This window comes from Centruroides vittatus, unplaced genomic scaffold, assembly GCF_030686945.1.
Source record: "Centruroides vittatus isolate TY-2023 unplaced genomic scaffold, ASM3068694v2 contig_904, whole genome shotgun sequence".
Lineage (NCBI taxonomy): Eukaryota > Metazoa > Arthropoda > Arachnida > Scorpiones > Buthidae > Centruroides > Centruroides vittatus.
Window position 1 is genome coordinate 741,256 of NW_027122594.1, and position 25,577 is coordinate 766,832.

Here is a 25,577-nt window from a genome sequence, read left to right on the forward strand (position 1 = left end):
GATGCTGACTTAGGCACGTTTTGGGTTCCACAATCCAGAAGGGTGCTGATCGTGTTGTCTAGTCACGTGACTAAGGTCAGGCAGGTACAGGCAGATGAAGTGTTCACTAGAAGGCATAGTTCATGCTTATTACATTTTATATTCTTATTTACTTTCACGTTAAACACGATTAACACAATTCTCTACTAATTGCCGTATATAAAATAATTTAATAATACCAACATTATCACCGCATTGTTACGTAATTACGATAAGCGTAAATATTTTTCAATTCAAATTTCAAAATTAAGTAATACGATTCGACAAATTTTGAAATACGTCATCGCGTTTTATCCAATCGGAGAGTTTCAAATTGCAAAGGCCAAATAAAATAAAAATACTTTATAATTTTCTCATCGGAGAATGTTACGATCCGAAAAGATTAAATTAGAAAATTATTGAATAACATTACAAGTTAATTTAACGCAATTTCAGACTTTGAATATTATTAAATAAATCCAATAAGTATTTTGTTTAAAATTTCGATAACATTTATTATCGAAAACGAGTAAAAACTGCTAATTTTTCAATTCATTTGGAAATAAAGTTTATAAAAATACAGAAAAATTATTAAAAACTCTACTATTTTTAAAAATCTATAAACGTAATTTAGGTTTAACGGTATTTAAAACGAGAGAAGAAAAAAATAATAATAATAAAAGCAAAGAAATACTTTCTTAAAACACTTCGAGATGGCGCTATTCGAAAAGAATGTTGCTTTTGTAAATTCAACAGTTTGTTTATTATTATTGTTGTTATTATTATTATTATTATTTTTACTTATTAAACGGAGCCGACGGATAAGGCCAAAATTTTTCATCGGGCCCATTTTAAGCCAATAATATTTATCTACGAAAGGCGAAAATAAATAGGCATTTGTATTACGTATTAATTCTTTCCAAGGTTATTATATATAAAATTTTACTTATAAAGCGTAATATATTACGAGGTATAAGTAGTATGGCGATATTTTTCTAAATAAAGTGAACGAATTTATGAATTTACTATTTTTGTAAAGGGGGATTAAATGAAACTAATTCAAATTTCCTTCTCCGACAATGGAAACGAGGCCGATGTGCAGGAAATGACGTCATAAGTTCGATCTCTTAGAAACAGACGACACACAAATCGCTCACATTTCTGCTGCTACGGTAACCTTAAGTAGGAGAGGATGCATTTGCAGGCGTTGGATTTCCTCGACGTAAAGGGTCAGCAACGTTGCCATCGCTTCAGATGCGATCCAGATCAATACATTTACCCCCAAGGTAGGCTGTCCAGCAAACGGAACCATCTAAGACCAAGAGACGGACGATGTTTCTAAGGTGCGCGCGCAACCGTAAAGAGGATTGAGAAAGACAAGACGACGGGCTACGTATCGAAAGACGCAGGCGCACCACCTGCCGAGTGAAAGTAGCAAAGCAGAAAAAAAAATATATTTAGCGAAAAAAATTTAACTCATCTTTTATTTTCGTCTACGAAATCGACTGATGAGTGTGAGTGTGTGAGGAAGAAGAAGAAGAAGAAGAAGAATAACCTACGACATACGTTTCGATTTTATTCATTTGATATTTTTTAAAGGCGAGCGAGCAGCCGGTTTAGTTAGAATCGGCACGGCAGCGGCAACGTTGTTGGATATTTTCGTCTGTCAATATTCCATTTCCCCCGTGGACTTGGGTACGGGACCGACGACCCTGCATACCACGACCCTAACCGCCTGCTGTCAGACCAGCCCGGTGTGTGTGTGTGTGCATGCTGGTATGTTTCTGTGCGAGCTGTAGATGGAAGAGGGGGTGGCTCGGCTGTAGCCAGTTAGCTAGCTGGCAGTCGGGCTTCGAACTACCGACTGTGAAGGCGGTCGACATCTTTGAGCGGCATTCTGGCCAATTTTTGGCGGGAATTCTGCATCGTATGACGTTTTTATCTTTACATCATGGCTCGTCTTTAGTACATCCCATGTCTTTCGAAGCATAACGCTTTAATATTTTTACCGGGCAGAATTATAGAACTCAATAGTTTGTTTTTCTGCATTTCGTCATGTTGGCCTGGTACGGAGGTGAGTAAAATTCATTTATTCTATATCTTCTTAAACGATCGACGTATTGCTTAGCCTTGTCTTCTTTGCGCAACCACGTGGGTGACTAAGACAAATGATGAATCCGCTGACGTATATACTTTCGTTTTAAAAAAAACAAAAAAAACCTCCCCCATTATATTCGTCAAATTTATTAAGAAACCTTTAACTTTCATTTAACGTCGTTACGTTACGTCCAACTAACACCTATCGACGCCGGTGATAATTATTAATGCGGAATTTACCAGGGATCGAGGGGGGTTTAATAATATAATTCCTCTTCCTTCCCGACAACCCCGTAACAGACACAGAATTTAATACTCGAAATATTATATTATCGTTCAGGTAAGGTTAAGATAGAATATATTAAATTTCGACTCGAGTGCTTCTCGGTTAACTGTACGTGTAGAATAGGGCTGTGAAGTGATAAGGGCCCGTCTGGTACAATGAACCTAGGCTCATATCGTGCATACACCCCTGCGTACTTAGAATGGTCGGCCCTATTTCCTCAAAAAAATGGGGCTACATAGGGGCCCGTGTTTCCAGGAAAAATGCAAACCGATGCCGAATAAATTTCTTATTTCAAAACAATCAAACGAAAAATCACTTGTTTCTATATATATTTACCTCACGGCTTTCGTTTTAGACGAACAAAGCTTAGGTTCTGTTAGGCACACGCACTATATAGATCTTTACCTACGCGTTTGTGTGATATACGTACTGTACAGTACGTTAAGTGTTTAATATCGATAAAAATTATTTACGTAAATAAATTTTATCGATAACGTAGATTACGAGTTCTTAACTGGTTAATCGAGTAATTACTTACACGATAGAATTAAACGAAATCAAATTAATCTGGCGTGAAGTCAGCAATTCGAATTTCTTCGCCATTTCGAATTGTGACGTCACTTCACATTGAAAATTCCCGTGATTCCTTGTGCAGAGATACACTTTTATCAAGTTTTTAAGTGGGGGAAGGCGATTTGTTTTTATCGATTTTTTCCCTCCCCTTATCAGAATTTTAGAAATTAAATATAGAACTTATAAAATCGGGGGGTGAGAGAGGAGACAGATGGAATGATTTTTCCGAACTTCCATAAAAGACGAGGAGTTTTTGTTTCGAAAAAATCTCATCTAACAGTTTATCAGCTATTGTAAAAATCATTCTGTTAGTCTGTTTAAAAAATCATTAACATAAGAAAGCCATTATAAAAATTAACTAGAGGATGCCCGGAAGAAGAGGGAGGAGAAAAATCCAAAATTTCAAATCGTCAAACAACTGTTTTCGTTAATAGAAAATATAAAAACTTTTTCCCCCTCGGACTTTTACCAATTAATTCCCCAAAACAGATACGTTATAAAATATTTTCCTTTAGCCGAATTTTACGTAATGGACTTTTTACGAGTTATTAATCTATTTAAACTCGAAGTCGATTGCGTAAGATCGCTGGGAAAATGATTTATATTTCGTATCTGCCGAGGTTGGAAACCATTTTTTTCCTGTTCGACCCTTTAGAAAACTTTCGGGACGATTTTGCCATTTAGAAACGTGCCGGTGTGTGTACATACGTATATATATACATATAAAAAAGTACAAGCGACCCATATTTTCGTCTGGAAAATCGGCCAAGTGAGAAAACGTATGCTTGGCCAATTCTGTTAATTGAAGGAAAATCCACTAAACGTATGAAAATTCGTTATAAACGTGTTTATTAAGAAGTAAAATCGGCAATATTATATAAGTTATACGCGTGTGTGTATGTATATAAAGGAAGGTTTCGGCGAAACAGTTCGATAATTCGAAAACGTTTCAACTCGGATTTAGTTTTCGGAGGGGGGAGAAGAAAAATGTTGATTCAAAAATTCCTTTCAATTGACAACAGCAAGAAATACACGTTGAATGGAAGAAAAACGTAAAGCGAAGTTTAAATGGCATTACGACTAATTCTCTTCCCTTTAAATATTCTTTATTGATCGTCCGGTAAGAGCGAAGAGAGCGCCTCCACACGAGGGAAAACTAGTGTACGTGTTACGCATGCGCTGGACGAAATTTCAAATTTCCTTCGCTCCGGTCGGATGCACGATACGCGAGAACAGGAGTTTGGTGATTAGCTGGAGCGGACTGCAAGTTCGGGTACGGCTTCGCGGAGATCTTGTCTCTATGGCAACGTTTCTCTTCAGTATTCCCTTCCCTCCCTTTCGAGCTGAATAAGAGGAGTGGCTTTGGTATTTACCTATCCCGGGCAGAATGGGGCCACCGTGTGGGTAGAACATGGGTCAGATCGATGGGTAGCATGACCAGTAGAGGCGAGCGCGACTCATAGTAGCTTCGCCTCCATTTTCCCGTCTTTCGTAAGGAAAGCGACGCGTGCCTGCAAAAATCCCCACCCCACCACCGTAACCGGCGTTTTTAAGGAATTTTTAAGGTAAACCCCTTTCGGTGCCGGCCGTTAAATTAGGAGGAGGCCAACGGCGAAAGAGAAATAAATAAATAAATTCGCATTTAAATTTCAATAGAAAGTCTTCAAATAGTAGCTTGCCAAATTGACCATTAGCCGACAAACAGAAAACACTTTTCTGCCCTCCGCCCCCCCGGAGAGAAATAGATCGACGCCAGTCGTCATGGCAACCGTGGACGTAGCGTACAAGAGTGGCTAGAGAAGCAAAAGGTTGTACAGGTTGATGGAGTCCTTAGTACCCGGGCTTTCTGTAGAAAGAGACGCTGAAAGCTTTAGATCCATCTACAGTTCCAAGATGAGATTCGATTCTTTCCATTACAAGAAATGAAAACGTTTTCGCCATCCCTACATTCCTGCTGTATTTTTACCCCCTCTTCCCGTTTTTCTCTCTTTTTTTTTTTCTTTTTATATTTAATATCGCATAGTTTACGTAAGTCGGAATAGAAAGATATTTAGTTGGCTGGTGGGCAGTCGGCCATTTTGTCGCAGTGACGCTATAACTCTGGCCACTAGCAGACCTCTGGACCGACCTGAAAGGTCACGTCACCATCCGACCACGTGACCGACGCTATAGTTTCCTATTGGTTACAACAATATTCGCACGTGACCCCATCGATTTTCGTTGTCACGAGGCATCAAAATGCCTATTCAACCCTTTGGAACTGAAATTCTCCACCGACGTAGAAAACGGATTAAAAATCTCCCCGGCGGAAACCGTAGCGAATTACCCCAGTTTTTAGATTTTATTTTTATTTTTGTTTTTTTCCGACGGTGACATTTGTTATTTACGCCCTCGATTCGTTACGGTCGCTTCTCCTCGCCCGTTTAACAATCGAGGATCGATAAAAGTTGGCGATTTTTTCGAATAATAATAAAAAAAAAATAAAAAAAACAGAGAAAGAGCGGCGTAATAAGTCTAATTTGCCGAATTTTATAGGGATTGAAGCGCGCCGTTTCAAATTCGAATTACGATCGAACTTCGATCGCGCCCGACTCATCCTTCCGGTCGTGACGTCGTCGGGGGCGTCCCGGTCCCGGAAGCCCGAGACTCGGGCCGTCGGCCGGGCCACCTCAACGCGTGGAGAGGGGGGGGACGTTCCGCGATTGGTCCGCGCGAAAACCTTTGTCGGCCGCTCTCTTCACGAATCACCATAAACATAGTCATAACTTCTAAACAACAACAAATGAAATTCATGCCAAGGTTAGAGCGTTGACCGCCATCGATTACTTCTGCCTGTTTTACAGTCACAACTTCATTTACTTTCTAACCTACTTCATTACGTGATAGATCGGTCGAAAGAGGCATTTTTTACATTTTCTCTTCCGACTAAAAGGCAAAAAATCCGAAAGGAATTGCGCCACAACTATCAATCTCCTTCGACCAAATTTTATAATTCGTAAACTTACTTCCTGATATGACGTCACGTGAAACAACCCGTCGATGACGCCATACGTGACGTCACGCGCGTTTTGAGAATTTTTAAATTGGTCGCTTCCCTCTCGTTTTTATTTAAAAAATCGCGCGTGCGTGTATATATATACGTATTTGCAAATTTAAACGTTTTTAATCCGAGTTTAAGTAAGAGAATAAAAGTAAATTTTGTGTAAATATTTGAGTAGAAAATTTAATTTTTTTTTTAGCCAAAGGAAGCGGTTAAAATGTAAAAAAAAAGGAGGAAAGGCGAGGTGGAGAGTTGGCTTTTTATTTTAAAAATTCTTTAAGGATTTTAGCCGAGTCGACTGGAGAAACGACTAGAATGACCGTCGGAGTCGGTCCCCTTCGAACGACGGATTTAAGGATTAGACGGGGCACGCCAGACTCGGACCTTCGGCGTACGTGGACGGTCGGGTAGGAAGAAAAATTGATTCCTCGTCCTTAGTCGGTTGTGACAGAACACGCCTTTGCCCCGCGGGTTCCGAAGTCGCCATAGCAACCTACGTCGGGCCGGTCCATCGATTTCCACCCCCGCCGTTGTCATAGGAACCAAGTTGGGTCCCTTCGTCATCCCTAGACTAATAGGCGAACCTAATTGAAACCCGGGAGCCGTGGCCTGTCACACGCGACGTCCCCCCCGTCGACCCCCTTTAAGGATGGCCGACGACCGAAAATGGCTTCGTCTGACAAGATTGGATAGAATATCGTCTGCCCGGTTGAAATTCGAAGACGTTCTATTCTCTAAAACTAGAATTCTTTCCTTTTTTTTTACAGCCAATACAGGCGCGTGCATTCTTTCCAGGTTCTTTAATTCGACTTTGTTAAAAACGTCGTCCGGGTACCCGCTTTGCGCATTGTTCGTTTGTTTACCCGTTCTTAAACTCGGGGCGATTTAGGGTGTATACCTCTACACCCGCCAAATTTCGTGGCAGTTTTCCTTATTTCTACATTCTCGACGCCAAACAGCGCGGAGAGGGCGGCTTTTTTTCTTCCGTCTTAAATAAATTTAATTCTTCGTCATCGGTCGACCCTTAAACCCGGCTTGTAAGGTATTTGTGGGGCTTGGGGTTTTTTAAAAACTTTAATTTTCCGCGCGGTTCCTACAGAGGCGTTATTATTATTTATTCGTCCTTCTCTTCTACGTGCCACTTGTCTTAATGTGGCTGTTTATAAGTTGAAAAATGTGTTTTTCGAGAAATTTATTTGGTAAACGAGCTTTCACTTCATCGAAAAGAAATGTGATAGGTAGGCTTAGCAACCAAATCCCATTGCTGGAGGAATTCCCGGATAACCCAAGGGACAACACGCGCCAGTTTCGTAAACATTCTTGGATTCGGTTTGTGATGAGAGAAGCTAAAATGTAATTACAATTGAAATGAACAAAACTTTAATGTTTGCTGTTTAGTACGATAAGTTTCCGAAATTATTCTAATGCAATTTGTAATTTATTAAATCAATTGGAAGATAATCTGTATTGTAAGATTAATAACGATTATGCCAACCGAGTGGCCTTACCCGAACGTAAATGAACGTATCTTGCAAATGAAAATTCGAAAATGATCCGATAAACGTCGTTAATTCATTTTTACGTGGGATCTTTGGCCTCGGTCCTCGTGGCCCTTTTCGACTGCTTTGCCCTGGTAATTTGCGCATGTTCAATATTCGACATCTCGATATTGCAAATCTTTGTCAATTCTCTGGTGGAACGCCGATCGGTACTTTCAAATAATCCTTTTAGCCAACCAATTGCCAACTCGAGTCGATTCAAAGCTCGACGCTTCTTTCTTCTTCAAAAGAGATTTCCATTCAATTCGCTTCTCCATGAAAACATCAAAGAATCCAGAAATCTACTTTGCAAACTGGTTGCAGCAAAGACGCCCGAGAAGAAGAAGAAGAATCCGCCACCTCGCCTTCCAGGACCCGCCGACCGCGGTACGGCCCCGGTCGGTCGACCTTTTACCTTTCTTCGGCGGGTCCGTGCGGTGAGGGAATTCCCGGAGGCAGAAGAAGAGGAAGGAGAGAGCGAGGAGGGAAAAAATTCACTTACCGCCCCCTTTCCCCTATCCATTGTCTGGAACTGTCTGTCGGCATGCAGATGAACCCTTCCCCCTTCCTAGCAGTGTCACCCGCAGCTGTCGGGCATTGCGTGACTTGATTAACGACCCCGACGTGATGTGACTCGGGGGACACGTTGGCCTCCCTTCTTCCTTCGTCCCTCCCCTTTTGCCCGTCGAGGAAAAATCGAAAATTTTCCTTCGTGCCGGGGACATGTACGAAACACGCGCCTAGATACGTTTTTCTCCCGTCCGCCGCGGCATTTGCCGCATTTCTTAACCCGCCGAAATTATTTACCCGTCGTTCCTCGGCCCGTATTTCGTTTTTGCGCGCGGCAAAAGGCGAATTAAACTTAAATTACCGTTACGTTAATACGGTAATAATGGTAATGGTACGCGATAAATAAAAACCACCTGTTGCGCCATCTGTTGACGATAATACGAACTAAAATGATTAAGGATAATTCGTATTGACTTAACGTATTAAGTTGAATTATGGCCACGGTAATTGGATTATTTCGGATAAATTTATCTTTTAAGATTTTTAGATTAAATTAGAATATGATTAGCGTCTTTGCAAAAATTTATATATTTATTTTACATTCGGACAATATATTTATTTAATGATTCCAACGTATGTTTGGTTTCGTACTTGTACCTACTTACGTAACGCCTGCCTATTTCGTACACAGCCACCAGCCCCGATCCAGGAGGTAATCCCGACTTGGCCTATCCTCCCCCCGCTTCGCCTCACTTCAGACCAAATATGCAAAGCCCAGGACCTCCGTATCAAGGTAAGTTTGGTCTCTTTAATTACTTACTCCGGGGTTGGCGGTGTCGTCGTTAATTGACGCTAGCATTCTTTATTTTCTAGTTTAAAAATGACATTCTTAAGGTGGATCTCTCTTTCTGTTTTTTTAAAGACAATAATCTTCTACCCGGGGTTTTGGGTCACCGGATTTTTTTCCTTCTTTATCTCCGTGCACCCATTAACGATTTTCCTTAAAGGATAATTTTATCCCGGACTTTCACAAAGGTTTATTGATGGAATGAGTCGCGTTTCCACAAAGAACCATTCTTCCAGAAGATTTAATATAATGGATCGAAACATTTCGTGCACACGTGTTGCACATGCGAAAACTAATTTTTCTATGATAAAATATTTCGTGCCGTACAACTTTCTCCATATTTTTCTGCCCGTAACTTTCGTCGCCGCTCCTCGCCTCTTACCCGATTGGGCCGTATATTTTCGGGCCCGAATCCTTACGGTTTTCGGCTAGAACCGCCGAAAATTGTGCCGTGAGTTGCTACTAGAACGGGCAGACGGAAATAGAAGCTGGCAAATCGAAAAATTAAAGGAGAAAGGAAAGGAAAGGAAAAAAAAACTGCGATTCTGTTTGACCAATGCGTTCAATTCTTATTTCTACAGAAAAACAAATCTTTCTCAATCCTGATCTAATTTATACGGACGTACCCGTTAACGGGAGGTAAAGTTGAATGGCTTCTGCAGGCCACGCGTCTTCTACCACCATTTATAAAGATTAGCGACTCCGATCTCTGTTTGCAACGTTTTCTGTTCCGTTAACGTTCAGATATTTGTCACGATCGTTCTCTCGACCTCGTCTTTCACCTTTTCTAATCAGAAATTTGCAGAATCGCCCCAAACTCTTCCAACGTTTTAACTCTCCGCAAACTGTTGGATATAAATTCTTTTTCTTTTTTTTTTTTAGAATTTTCTCCAATCGCTCCATTGGACTCTTAAAACTACTCTTATTATAAATTCCGTAGTTAAACCGTTGGTATTTACTTTTATTTTTCTTGGAAATTATCCCAGTAATTTAATTAGATAGGTTTTTATTTTATTTTATTTTTTTAAATACATAGACACAGAGCTTATCAATTACGAATACGAAATTTTTCATTTATTAAATGGCGTGATTGTAATTATTAAACATCGAACAAATTTTCTTATCTGGCCATCAAATTCTCGGAAAATTACAGAAACGAGTTTCTGGTAAACGCAAAAAAACGTTTTAAGATTAGCAAAATTATCATTTCGAACGTTTAAATGACCCCCGAACTTCCAAAATTGAAAAAAAAAGAGTGTATTTGAACGTTGTGTTTACTTTGTTACATGTATAATACGCGCTTTCGGCGGTGATAGGTGGATAAGAAAGTGGGCGCTTTAAACGAAATATTTAGAAAAATAGACACCCGAAGTCGAATTTTTAATCTCATATTTGAAAATTTCATTGATAAATCTAGTAAATGAAACATTTTTAGCAAGAAATTTACCCATTATAATGGATCTATTCAGAGTTTTTTTTCGCCGGAGCCTCCTTTTTTTTTCTCCGAAAGCCGTGCGATGTTTTGATATTTAATCCCCGTTTTTTTTTTTTTTAATTTTACAACGAACGAATTAGTTTTGTTTTTATATAACGAAGAATAATTTATTAAAACGGGTGAAATTCTTTAAGTAGAAAAAGTTTTAAAAGTCTTTGTATTGATCTTGGTCTATACAAATCGATTATCTTCGAATATAAAACAATTGAGTGTAAATGAGTTAGTCGGAATGCTAACTAAAAATAGCTTATTTTTCGTTAATTTGGCCCCTTAAAAAGTTATTATTTAGAAAAGATTTTTTATTCGAGGAAGATTTGTATTAATTGCGGATAAAGATGCTAATAGACGACGTTAAAGCATAAAAAGTGTTATTTTCGGCCGAGTCGAAAATTCGGTATTCTTGTTGATTTACATCAAACTATGGCAGAATAAAATTCGAGTACGGAGGAACACTCATAAAAGCCCACTTTATATCCTCCATCATTTACTGTCCATCTCTGGATGTGAAGCGCTCTCAAAGTAGCATCCATTATTATAAGATTGATTTGCATTTTCTCAAGAAAGGATTGAATTGCCCGAGGAAAGAATTTGTCTAAAAACCATTCATCTTCTTTGTTAGAGGATTGCTTTTGGTCTAAGTTATTGACAAAAATCATTGATACGATAATTCTGTTTTAAATTGATTCGGATAAACATTGTTTTCCCCCCTAAGAACGAAACAATGAAATTGTTCGTTGATTGTTGACTTTAGTATTATTTACAAAAATAATTTATATATATTTATATGCAATTGTTTTTTTTTTATTCTCGTAGCGTCGTGTTCTTAAAAATGACAGGCAGAAACAAAATATAATAATTTCCACCTCGTTGGCTCGGTTTGCTTTAAGCAAAAATTTAACAACTTACCGTTATCGGGAGTTTTGAAGCTTTGTTTCCCTTTTGGAATTTGCATTCTACGTAATAAGGACTGAATTATTCATATATTTTTCTGTACCAGATTACGTTCTAGCGTGTACGCTTTTCTTCTTTAATTTGGATAACCCGAGGTAATGATTACGTAATAAACTGATGATAACACCGGGCTATTGATATATTAAATGCTTCTTTCGACTAATTTTATTTTATTATTTTTTTTCTTAACTAACTCTCGCTCGGGTTATACTTTTAACAAAATCAATTTTTTAAGTAACATTTATATTAATTTCGTTACTCTTCGGGCATCCGGATACAGCGAAACACCCTCTCCAACCAACCGCCTAGCGAAACACGCTCTTAAATTATAGATAGATCTATAAGATTTTAAGTAGTGTTTGTATTTTATTACGTAGATCGAAAGATACCGCGCTAAATTTATTTATTTTTAAGAATTGATAACAGTTTATATAAACTTAAAAGACGAAGAACAAACATTGATCTTTACTTATTGGGAAACGAAACCCAAGCCAAACAATATGGTCCACGTCGTTAGAGGATGTGTTGCCATATTTAAAATAAGATAAACTTTAACAAATAATACACAGATTGTGTCTTCAATAAGAATGCGAGTCGTACGGGGAGGTTTTTTTTTCCCTTTCTTCTTTCGTCTTATTTTTACGGAGCAAAGATCGATCGCGATCTCCTGCATTATGAAGAGGCTCCTAACAAATTTTTATTGCCAAGCCCGTAATTAATAGGAGCTCTTTCCGTTCATCTGGACCAGAACGAAGGAATTCAATGAGGCAGAAAGACAAATCTTCTCCGACGAAAAGTTGAGCATGCGCCTTTAACAAAGAGCAACTCTGAATATCAATTCGGAGTAGCTTCTGTGAAACGATTTAAAATTTAAAAGATTGTTTTTTCGTTTTTTTAACACTTAAGACGTTGAATTTTTCTTTCGATATTATTGTTTTCCGAATCATCCAATTAACCTACTTTTTCCCCTTTTTTTTCTTCTTCCAACATGGCGCACTTTTTTTATTTTTATTTTTTTATTTTAACCAAGTGTTTTTAAAAATTTGTGAGAATTTTTAATATTTCTTCTTAATCACGCTCGATTGTTTGTATATTTTTTAAAATATATATTATATATTTTTATTCGTTTAAATAAACAATTTTCATCCGTTCTCCTCTTTACAGTTGTGGAAATTATTAATTTTAATCTATTTAAGAAGTGGAAAATAATTATTTTCTTGATAGTTCTTTTGTGAGTTGTTATTACTTTCGAATTAAATCATATTTTCCTCCGATATTAAAGGCTCGTATCTGTTTAATATACGCTACCAACTTAATAGTTTTTGTACGCCTGCACTTGTGTACAGAACGTGTTAAATTGATTATTATTTTGTAAAATTAAATGCTTCGAAGGAATTAAAGTAATTAATTGATTTTGAAGATACTCTTTCATTCAAAACAGCGATTTAATTCGATACAAAAAATCAAATTCGATTGATTCAGACGTAAAGTAACTTCTGTATACTTTGTACGCTCCATTGAAATAACTGAATGTTATCAATATTTGAGCAACTCGATCTGTGAAACGAACTTAGAAAGTTAAAAAAATAAATAATAAAATTCATTATACATTTCTTGCGTTAGAAAATTTATTCTAAATGATTCTGTTATTTTATCTGTTATTTTCAGAATAGATTAAAGTCATTAAATGTTTTTTTTTTATTTTTTTTATCCCCCTCTCTCTCTCTCTTTTTGAAGGGCGAGTTGCTCTTGAAAATACAAAGGTTAACCTCACTATGAATGTGTTAATCAATAAAATAATACGTTTTAATACTATTTATATAAGTAATTATTTGGTTGAATTTCATATAAAATAAAATCTAGGATTAAAATAAATCATTTTAACTTTGCTATAAAATGGTTATAATTAGTTATAACAAGTGAAACTTGATATAAATAAAAATATTACGTAATAAATCGATTTTTATGTATTTTTCTATAATTCTGTTGTGTCTTTTATAATAAGAATAACTACTAAAATCGCAATGTTTTAACACGCTTTAAACTCATAAATTAAGCATAAATCTTTGAATAAATACCTTTGATATATATATATATATATATATATATATAAAATAATTATTCGATACAACTTTTAGCTGCACTAATTTGAATATAATTCGCATTTTCTCTATTAATCTTATTATTGTAGAAGGAATTTTGATCTTCTTCAATGTCGAACAAACAATGACCCAGATTTAAAGTGTACCTTTTTATTCTTTCAACTTAAGTTTAAATAAATTAACAAGCGTAAATTTAATATATATAACGCGCGGTTTTTTAAATATTGGAAATAATATAATTAGTCGTAAGTTATCCATATCAAATTTACATCCGAAATGGAACTCGAAGGTGGGGGGAAAAAAGTTCGTGTTGGAAGCGAGTAACTTCAAAATTCGATTAAAAATTTTTGCTTATGTATACATTCAAATTACGGTTTGACATTGATATAAAGAGAATTTCTATCAATTTTTTTGATGTTAACATGAGAATAATGTCAAAATTATTATTTTTAATGTATACATGTTTGATCCCAGTGTAATAGGGCATATTTAAAATAATGATTTCATTTCAAACAGAGACATAACGTCTCACTAATACCTTAATTTGATCTAAGAAAAGAACTGTTTCCAACCGAATAAACAGCTTCTACTTCACCAGAGGCAAGTTTCTGCGATAAGACAGGCATCGGGTGTTGTCGGAAAAGAGCTGAAGCAAAGTAGTACGCCATCATTGGCACGAAAGCGGTGGGTGGATAGGAGGTGCCTGCCTAGCAACAGCCAAGTCCATCCACCACCCTGTCTGTGGGTGGAGCACGTAAATGCCACGCAAAATCACATGATCGTAGGGTGGACAGTTTTTTAGAGTTAGCTCAAACCGTGCTCTTTACCCTCGCACACGTAGGTTACCCTTCCTTTCTTTTTTTCTTTTGTTCATTAAGTTTCACGCTTAATCACAAATCGTCGCTTATTCTTTTCCATGTGATATTTCCGGGAACGAAAGAATTTTTATGATTTTGCTATAAATGCCCATACGAAACTTATTAGGAAAAATGTAATAAAATAATCCAAAATGCAGCGATGTAGGCCCATTTATTAATTTACCGAGAAATATTTAACAAGTGAATAATGATGGTGGAAGGTATCCCGTATTTCCTGTTTTAATTTTATAGATTTTTACAATTCTAGAATTATACACCGTTAGAAATCTATAGTTTTCATAGATTTCTACAGCAAAGCGACTTCAGAAATTTGCTCACTCCTACAATTAATAATATAGTATTCTAGAATTTTAATTTTCCGGAATAAATATCGTCCTATATTTCTGCAGAATTCTAAAATCAATAGAAAGTTTCTTTAATCGCAGACAATTGTAGTTATATAGTTATATACTTCATCAACGAGCTATTTATAACATAAATCGTAGGTAAATTATATTTTTAAGTCGTATATATATATATATATATATATATATATATATATTGTAAACGTATCAGATAGTTTATTATGTTCTTTCGAGCGTAACTTATCCTGTTTACTATCCGTATTTTGTGTTGAGATAATAATTATCGAAACTTGCCGTTTGGTATAAATGTTTGTAGGCTGCAGATACGAAATTTTGTTAAGATATTAATTATGGAGGGTAGACAAAAACGGTGTAAAGTATACGCTGCGTAACTTTCTTAAAAGGTAAAAACTCGTAGTCAAAGCAACAATCTTCAAAACAGACAAATCAATAGCATAAACGCTTTTTAGATCATTATATAGGGTGTCAAAATGTAATCAAATTTTTGTTAGGAGAGTAGTTCTAGATAAAGCGAACGATGCTGTTATTTCAATTGATTTTTTTCTTTTTTTTTTTTCTCTTCCCCTTCGTCCTTCCTGTTTTATTTTCACAGACTAACTGCAATCTCCTGTCTTTACTAGCAAATAACCAGGTTATTGCTACGATAGTCATGTGGTTTACGACCTCATATCATTCAAACGGCTTTTACCTTTTAGACAAAATTTATTGCAAAATGGCTCGACATTTATATTATATTATACGATATTTTCTTTCATTAGTTGTAATAATAAAAGAGCGGAAACTTCAAAAAATTATTATGATTATTATTGTATTATTTTAATTAATTAATTAAATTAAATTATTATTATTATTATTATTTTATTATTAATTTAATGAGAGTGTTTGACAAATTAATTTTGTTTATTTCCATGTTAAAAATCGAATCGGCGATGTTTCCACCCACTAAAACGGAATATCCAATGAACATTGAGTTCTACTTCTTGTCATTTCGGTAACGCCTACATATCTAAATCCGACCAATCGACAAATATTTAATCTCTACTTGTAAAATATCTTTCGCGTTATTGGTTTACTTTAAATTATTATTATTATTATTTATATTAAATATTTAAATTTGAATTTGATTTTTTAAACGAACCAATTAGAGTTTTCTTTTTTTTATGAGTATCGCGAATTATTTAAATGAGTGACGATGTAGGTTACTAGCGTGAAATTAAACGGTTTTTTTTTAAAAATTGATATTAAAAATAAATTTTGTTATAATTTATTACGCTTCGATCATAATTTTCTTTCATTTTCGTAAATAATAACACGTCTCTATGTTGCAGGTGGAAATACACCTGCATATTCGAGTAGATTACATGCGGGCCCATTATGAATCTATGTAGACGTAAATTAATTATAACGTTTGAATTAATTCAATTTAGAGGCACGTAAGATTGGAATAATTTCGAAATTTTCGGTCATCTGATGCTATTTTTTTAGTAATGGCAAGTGTGTTTTGATGATTTTTTGAAGTATATTTACTAATTTGAGCCCCGTTTAGCTTCTTATTTTTCCTTTTGTAATGCCTAATCATCTATAGCCAAGTAAATGTACTGTACTTTACAATAGGCTATATATTATATATTTATAGACCTATATATGTGTATTTTCATCCACAAACTGTGCTTGAAATTATTCATATATAATTGACTGGAGTAGAGCAAATTGATTATCTCTCGTGTATTGGTGTTGAAAAGTATTTTTGTATGTTATGGAAATATATAATTTAATTTTCAATATATATCCCAATTTAGCGATATTAATATATCATCAACCAATTATAGCTATTTGTTTGGATATTTTAGACAGGTGAAAATCATGATTACACCAGACTTAACTCATAAAAAATTAATAAAGCGATTTAATAGAAATATAACCTTCCAAAGCTACCAGTTTAAGCGTGTAAGAAGTACTGTACTTTATTATATACAGGCCTATCTATATAGGCTATAAGGTGGTCCAAAAGCCCCTATATTAGGAAATTTTAAAGTTTAAGGTGAATTTTGTTATAATCTGTAATTTGGTCAACACAAATTCTAATATTAGATTACATCGATTAGAAGAAAATTATATTTACTTTTTTTAAAAATGTATTCTTTCGAAAAATAATTATGATTAGAGATTTTGCCGAATTAAATAACGATGATCTACTTTTATCGATTAGAATTTTCCTTAATTTTTAACAATTAGAAGATAAGTAGTTTATGACTTTTGTGTTAGAGTAAATCATCCAAAATTATGTTTCTTTAATGTCAATTTAATTAAATATAATAGTTTTTTAAAGCATTTACGATTTAACCACGAGAAAACAGGGGTTATAGACTATAGAAAAATATACTTTTAAACACGGGCCCTCGGTGTTGTAGTAACACGAAGATGGATTAATCCAGGGTTTATAGTAAGTTAATATACAGGAATGGAAGGAGTAGAAACATTTTAATATTGTTTAATCCTTTTCTTAGCTCCGTTTTGCAGGGACGAGAAGAGTCCAATTTTGTTGTAGAAACGGATAATAACGAAGGACGGCGTTTGGCATGGCTCGGCATTATTAGCACAAATTACTTTTTTGCCAATTTTGCCATGAAAAATGTACATAAAGTAGGATCGAATAAAAATTCCGTATAAGTAGGCCTGTTAAGTTTAATCTAAAAATAGTCGGGTTTTTTTTCTTTCTTTTCTTTTTTAAAAAGTAATTTACTCTTCTATTTGAATATGTATTCAATTAAATTCATGAAAATGTTATTCAAAATAAGAATACGACGTCGTACGTGGCGTGTTTATGTTCAAAATTGATACGCCTCGAATCCATTATTTGCGTTCTGTGCTACCGAAATTCATGCTGGGATTTAACACGTAGGACTAGAAAAAATCCGGATTTTTTTTTTCTAATATTTTAAACGTGTCGCCTATATCAATTTTATGAATTTTTACTTTTAAAAATCGCCCTACACTTTCGGTAATAAGGTCTTAATATTATTTTTCTCGTCGTCGATACGTTTCGTCCTCACTCGACTGATATTTAATGGCAAAATATTAGTTATACCTTCTTCAAATTTACGCGGTCGCGTAGTTAAAAAGAACTAAAACCGACCAATCGAAACTCGTTATTTCGATATTGACGTCATTAATGTTTATTTTGAGTCGTATAAGATCAGAAGTTATCGAATTACGCGATTTCTCATAAATGATTGATGATGTCTGATAAAAAAAATAATAATAAAATTAAAAAAAAAAAACTTTTAAAGTTTAATCATCTATCCGGCGTTACGTGGCGGGAAAACCTGACGTCTGAATACGTGACGTCACATGGCATAGGATCTAAAAGATTATAAATTTTATTATTGTTTTTTCCTTTTTTTTTGCCAGACAACGAAATTTTGATTAGGAGAAGAGAGAGATTGGTTCAATCCTTATTACGTAATTTGAAAACAAAATGGCGAAAGAGCGATTTCGAGGGTATAAAGATCAATTTCCATCCAGCGATAATTGCATGTGTCCGTCTTTGGACGTGTGCTTTAGGGATTGCACACTTCATCCGATATTTCGTGTAAGAAATGCAGAGGCTGAAGGACGATCGATGTTGTTGGCCTCCCAGATGTCTACTGAAAGATAGGACTGAAAACCCGCCCTCCTTCCTTCTTCGCAAGGAATCTGAGAATAAATCAATATTCGACTAAGTTTCATCGCTTTTCCGAGAGATTTTTAAAAACACTACACGAATAAAGAATGTTTTCTTCCCCCCTTTAAATATAACTACTATACCTTCATTTGAAATTTATGATGGGAAAATTGCTTTCGACGTGTTATGAAATTTATTTATATATTACTCGTTTCGGTCGGCACTCCCGATTGTTTTAAGTGGCACACATTCGATCGTCGTTTCGAAGCCGTCGCAATTCGTCGGCGTGTCTCGTTTTTCGCCGAAATCTTCGTCCTAATGCATTCGACTCCGTCAATTTCGTAATCGTGACCTTGCGTTGTCACGTGGCACGGGCGCATTTTAGCGCCTTTTCGCCCCCTGCCCGTATTTTTGAACGCATCCGGCGTTACGTGGCGGGAAAAGCGTTATTATAATGAGCGGAAAGATTTTGCAACCTTGCATATATCACCCGCGTGTCGCCATCTAGTGGCACTTTTCGACATCACACCCGAAAAGTATGGCTTATAACAGCCGGTAAAGATTTTCTCTTAGTGTTAACAAATTAGCCTGGCAACTGTTCGATAGACGAAATAATAATAATAATAATAAACCTACGTCGATAAAATAAATTTTTATTTTTATTTTCTTTCTTTGCAAAAATGTTTGCTCGAAATAAATGGCGTATTTTTTTTTTTTTTGCTTTATTTTCTTTTTTTCAACAGGAAACTAATACAATTATTTAAACTATTCGCCGAATCAATGATCCGCGTTTTCATTTTGCTTTTACTATCTAGTTGCAGTCACACATTCCTATCCTTCTCGAAGGGGTTCGACTCGACCAATCTGGATTCCAGTCTTGCACACCGGAAATTAGACTTTCGGTTGCGACACGTGACAGGAAGTCGAGACCCACTGGTGGTTGAAAAGGGAAAGTCGATTTCTACTGGGAGCTTTCAGTAAATAGAACACCGAGATAAAATGATATAATGGAATAGTTTCGATAAGAATTATTACGTATTAATCGAATCTGATGTATTTTGATTTTATAATTACTCGTCAACTACTATTGTTGTAACAGTGGTTATAATTCTGGCTGGAATTTCGCAACGTTTAAAGCCTCAAAACTACGATTTTTTTGTTTTTAATCCGTAGAACCGATAAAATTCGGATAATTTTATACTTTAACGTAACTAAAACCCATCGAAACCGGTTTAAACCCAGAATATTTTAAAACATTTACCCGAGCGCCGCGAAAGATGGCGTCACCAACCGCGATTAACCAATGGCGGCTTACGGTTAAGATTTGAATTTCGTAAAAGACAAATTTAAAATAGCGATCCTGGCCGCAGCGTATCGAGCGAAATTAAGGATGATTTCGTGAATTTTAACGAAAGAGTATTTAAGAAAAAAAAAAAAAACGGTTCGAAGCGGTCCGTATTTTCGGGAAGATCGATTAATGTCGTCACTAATCGGGTAAACAACGCCAGCGATATTTGGGAATTTTTTTCCTACGTTAAAATCCCTAAAACTATATTCCCAAAATACGTCATAATGCCGAAAGAAATAACGATCCTTCGTTTTTTTTTACCCCGATTAACCGATGTCGTTGCACCCCTATTGGTCGTTCTCGAAGTTATTTGAGATAACTTTGCAACGAACTGAGTAGCGACTTGGGATTAGCGAGACATGTCCTCTTTTAAAATCGATCCGTGCTTTCGCGTTTTGTTGTCATAGCAACAGACCCACGTGGCATTTGTTCCCTCCCTCCCTTTTTAAGTTTTTTTCTTTTTTATTTCTTTTTTCTCTTCCTTTTCGTCCTTCCCGAGAGAACAGTTCCGATAGTTGTCGTCGCATGGCACTATACATTCCGATCTGGAAGAATTCTCTCGATACGTTTTTTTTTTTTTTTACGTCCCCCTTTTATATTTCTTTCGTAATGTTTTCGAACTTACACAAACTCTTTTTGTCACTAAAATATCGGGTCACGTCGTTGTGGATAATTTATAAACTCTCCCTCGTAATATATATATATACACACATATATTTTACTTTGATCATAATTTTTAACTTACTCAAATTGATATATATATATGGAAAATTTTACGTCAGGATACTATTATTTAGCCGTCGATATAATATTTTGTGTTGTTTTACTAGATTTGTTTATCACAAACCGTGCGGAAATTTGTAAAAACACACACACAAACAAAAAAAAACACCCTTGACATTTCTTGTTTTTCCACGTTTTATTTTTATTACAGAGACGTCGATGTTTTGTAATTTAATTCGGTAATTTTGCATTTTTAACAGTCTTAATTTCGTGTTATCCGGTTAATCGAGTCTTTAAAGTAACGAAAGGGTAACGTGGAAGAGTTGGAAAGGACAAAAGTCGAATTATTATAATTCGTAAAATCTGGCTAGGAGCGAGTGTAAGGATCGAAAGTCTTTATAGTTCCAGCAGGTGCTTTTTATCATCGATAGGATATGTTCTATCGGAACATAACCCGTACTTGGGCGTTTTCCTCTAGCGCTAAGCTCAAAAAAGGGTCGATATTTTTCCTGGTTAATACACAACTTTCCCATCATCATCATTTAAACGATTGAATTCTCGATACAGTTTAATAAATTATATTGTATATTCATTAATAAAGTAGCTTAAGGTTTATAAAATATTAAGACGACAAACAGTAAACCGACAATATTTGTTCAAAGAAAAAGAATAAATACAAGGTAGAATTTCTTCTTTCTAAATCTCCGTTTTTTTTTTTTAATCCATATATTTATAATAAAATAAATTAAGCGCGCGTACTAATTAGAGTTTAAAATAAATAACACAGTATTTAATAATACAGTATATTAAAAAAAATAATAATAAAGCGTGCCATTACTCCGCCTTATTAAAAAGAAATCGACCATTCGTACGTCTTCGTTTATTTTACCGTGCCGATGGGTACAGTGACGACGGATGCTCCCACTCCTTCCCTAATATGTAAGCTATACAGGCCTGTATAAAGGAGGAACGGGAAATTCCTTACCGATCGGCACCGTGTGCCGAATTTTCCAATGGAAAAACGTAACCGTTAACGTTGCCTACTTACATTGGAAACTAGTGGATCCCGAGTGGATCCTTATAAAAATATAACCTTAATAAGTAAAAATGTCGATAAGGTATATTTCGTTAAGGCCGTATCTCGTCTTATTTTCCTTTTATAAATTAGTATTTTACCGGCGAGACGACGTTTTCGGTTTAACGCGTAACAGTAGCTTAATTGGCACTAGTTTAAACTGCGAAAAGAATAACGAAACGTCACCCTGACCAATAAACGTATATTAAAAAATATATAATTTCTCTGACTCCGGAGCCGTTTACGTGACCATTGGTTTAATTAACTTATAGAAAGTAATTATAAATCTCGCGTAGAAAAAATTAGGCGTTAAAATCAAAATACCGTTAACGAAATTTATCGTCGTCGTCTTCTCGAATCGAAGATACAATACTGTTTAAATCGAGAAAGGAGATGCTAAAAACATCTTTAAGTTAAAGAAAATCGATTTAAATATCGATTTTTCTCCTCGACCATTTAAAAGAATTTCGAGTGATTTTAACTTTGATGACTCGCACCGTGTCCATTATAAATTATCGGGACTCGGACAGTTAGCGTTATATGACGGGACTAGGATTAGCAACGACCGAAATTAGCTGTGGTCGGGTTAAGACAATTACAATCGAGACCGGTACCGACGATTATAAGTAGGCACCATGGGTAATACGAATACCGAGGGACCTTAGATCGGTCGGCAAAAATTTCACACCTCTACCACCACAAATTTACGTGTACGATTGGTCCTTTGATCGGTTCCGGAAGTTAATCTTTTTTTTTTTCTCTCGTCACAATTCTTTCCGTTCCTATAAATATAATAAATTCTCGATGTTTATGAATTGAATTAGACGATTTAATGTAGGCCTAGGCGCGGGGGAAAAAAAGACAAAATAGAAGTAAGGACGACTACGACACGAGGAGTAGTTTGCAGGATGACTAATGGCCGTGTCGTGTTGAAGAAAATCAAGTAGTGATCATAATAATCATTATCGTATTACTAAAGATGTATCGAGTTACCTCACTCGCTTCTCGCTTTCGACATTAAAACATTGGCGCGCCAAGCTCGGTAGTTTCTTTTTTTTTCGGGGGTTCAAATTTTGATAATGTTGATTGACACTTTCGAAGATTTAAATAGCATATTGTGGGGCCGTCGACAACTTTTAATAAGTAAATTGATTTGATTCCGTCTTTTGTTTTCCACCTGACGAGCTGATAAAATGATAGAATTTTTTTTTTTTGAGCCGATACATTATATAGATAGTGATAAATAAATTTATTGTTTATCCATCCGTATAAAAGAATTTTGATCGTATCTTTTTCTTATTAATAATTATATTTTATAAATTTTTTTAAAAATAAAATTAATACAGTGCCATAACTTGATGTATTTTAAAATTTGATTTGGCCTGTCGATCGGGGGTGTGATTTCTAGCACCGTGATGGCGTTTCTTTTCCGGAATAAGATACAAACGCAGACCCGTAAGTAAAGAAAATTTGGTGGCATAAGGGTGCCCTTATGTATAGTTTTGTCTCCGTTTTTTAAATATGTCCTCGAGGTTTTCGTCCGATTAATCTCGCGGATAGACAGAAAGCCAAAATATAAAATTTTAACCCTCTACATCCCGGTAAAATAAAAACAATCTGACGTACGGACAGACACGCGAACGAAGCGAAAAAATCTGCAAATTTTTAACGAATTTACTGGATTAGATTGGGAGAATTTAAAAAGAGAAATGCGCTCGATCCGATAGAAAAATCATTTTCTCTTTTTTCAGTCACCGAAAATTATTTTCGAAATTCAAAACCACGGAAGAAGTCGTACGATGTAAGAGTGACGTCACGCACGCGAAATTTCATTGACGAATTAAATAAACGGAGTTTATCGTCTATGACGTCATCGGACTCCATTCAGTATTTTAATATTTATTAATTGCAAATTTTATTCGAATAATAATTGACCTTAAACTACTAGCGCCATCTGTGCGAAGCGTCGGGTACTAACCGGATTTAAACATAAAATATTAAAAGAAAGAATTTATTTTTGGCTTTAATAAGGAAACAAATCGGTAAACGTAACCCGGTTAACGATAATTCGATACGAAAAGACGCGATAATTACAAAGCGTAAAAATGAGAGGGAGTAATTGAAAAGCGAAACTTTGGTCCAATAGAAACGGAGAACGGGGTGGGTTCCACCCACTCGATTGTCTCTTGGCATTTACGGAGACACCGGATCCATCCCAAGAGATCATCCACATCGACATCTGCTGCACGCAATCAACATTTGATCATGTTCCTTCACTTCTCCAAAACGCGGGAACTCTTTTCATTTCGCCCGCAGCGACATCTACACGAGAACGACGAAACTAACTTCTCTTCATGATTGGATTTTTCTTCCTCCCCTCTCTGTCCATTTTCTGTTCTGTCCCCCGAAGCATTTTAAGACCTTAACGTCCGAATATAATGATTGGTCGGGAGTAAAAGATATGGATTTTTTTCCTTCTTATATACTTATATATATATAAGTATATATATATATATTATTGGATTATAATTATACGAAAGAATCGCCGTTTCGCTTTTATAGATAATTAACACTCTTTCTCTCTCTCGCTCTTAACGCAAACAACACTAAAATTAGGCATACTGCGGAAGAGCCGCCCGTTCTCTGACGTCACCGAGCGCAACCCCTTTACTATCCCTGTCACCATGGTAACGTGGAACGACAGTGGCCCGCTTGGGAACGGAATCCGGTGCTGATGTAAGCAGTCCCGGACGGTCCGTGCGAGCCAGGCATTGATCGGTGCCTGAAGGCTAAAACGGATCGCATTAAAACCCGGTATTCGCTGGCAGCTTTCTCCCAAACGAGTACTGCTTTTCGCTCGTATGACAGTTTCGAACCTTCAGTTTGTTGCCAACAAGGTAAACAGAATCGCAAGCCAATTAGCGAATGGCATAAGCACTATCCATTGTACACTACCCAGTTCATTAAAATACAAAATGCCATCTACAATCGATTCTTTCTATCTGTTGAAGCACTACTAAATGAAACAATTCTTTCGTTTTTTCTCCTCCCCTACCAAACTTTTCTTCATTTTTATTTAGTCTACACGATGAAATTTTAAATTGCACCTTTAAACTTCTATTTATTTATTTATCGTAACTTGTGTCTTGTCGATTTCCGGAGCCAGTAAACTGTAAAAATTTAGCGTTTAAAAATATCGTTTTTAATTCGATTTCCTACCGATTCTTATAAAGTAATGTTTTATTCGCAGTCTATAGTTTATTTTTATTTTTCAGGCTCCGTAGCATCCGCAATGAATTATTCCGATCGGCCGTACGAGAGTCAAATGGTAATTCGTAAAAATAATTTCGAGTTAACGACAAAGTGAATGTTTTCCTCTGGTTTTGATGACAATTTGCAATTTATTTCAGGGTTCGCACTGCCAGACCAACAGCTACGCTTCTTACCAACCACCTTCTCCGTACAGGCCTCACCCCGTGTCTCCTCCGGCGCACGCTCACCAGTACGGAAATCCGGGCAATCACCAACTGGGTCTGGCCTACAGTTCTGCCCATCAGATGAGTCCCTATGGGCCGGCACAAAACCATTACGGTCCCATGGGTCAGGAGTTGTATAGTAATCGTCATTCGATGTATAGCGGCGGACGAACTCTTCAGCAGATGAAGGGAACCTCTTGGACCGAAAGCGCCACCACCACGCCTAGCGACATCTTACAGTCGTATAATCAACCGTCGCCTCGCCCCCCCATGATGGCGAGTCCTCCCCACATGCCTCCTCCTCCCATGCATTCTCCCCACGGCGCCATGAGCGCCACGTCGGCTCCGCCTCCCACACCGCATCCGCACTTTCGACAGTTGGCGGTGCCGTCTTCCGCTAATCATTCGCCCCATTCCTGGTCGCAGTCTCAGATCCCCAGCCCGGGCACCCTTCATTCGCCGCGCACCACCCCGTCGCCCCTACCTAGTCACGGCCGGTCTCCGGCTCACGGCCAGCCTTTCTCTCCACCTCCCACGACGCCCTCTCCTCATCATCCTCCGCCCGCCATCACGCCGCATCCGCAACCCAAA

At 36.4% G+C, this 25,577-nt stretch overlaps 1 protein-coding gene across 1 annotated transcript in view; it reads left to right on the plus strand.

The window, feature by feature from the left end:
* Positions 1-1,063: 1,063 nt before the first annotated feature.
* LOC136984112 (uncharacterized) overlaps positions 1,064-25,577 on the plus strand; it is a 44,762-nt gene continuing 20,248 nt past the window's right edge. The window contains 4 exon segments of the mRNA XM_067281038.1: positions 1,064-2,092; positions 8,754-8,855; positions 24,786-24,838; positions 24,921-25,575. Coding sequence (XP_067137139.1) covers positions 2,074-2,092; positions 8,754-8,855; positions 24,786-24,838; positions 24,921-25,575 — 829 coding nt within the window. The 5' untranslated portion in view covers positions 1,064-2,073.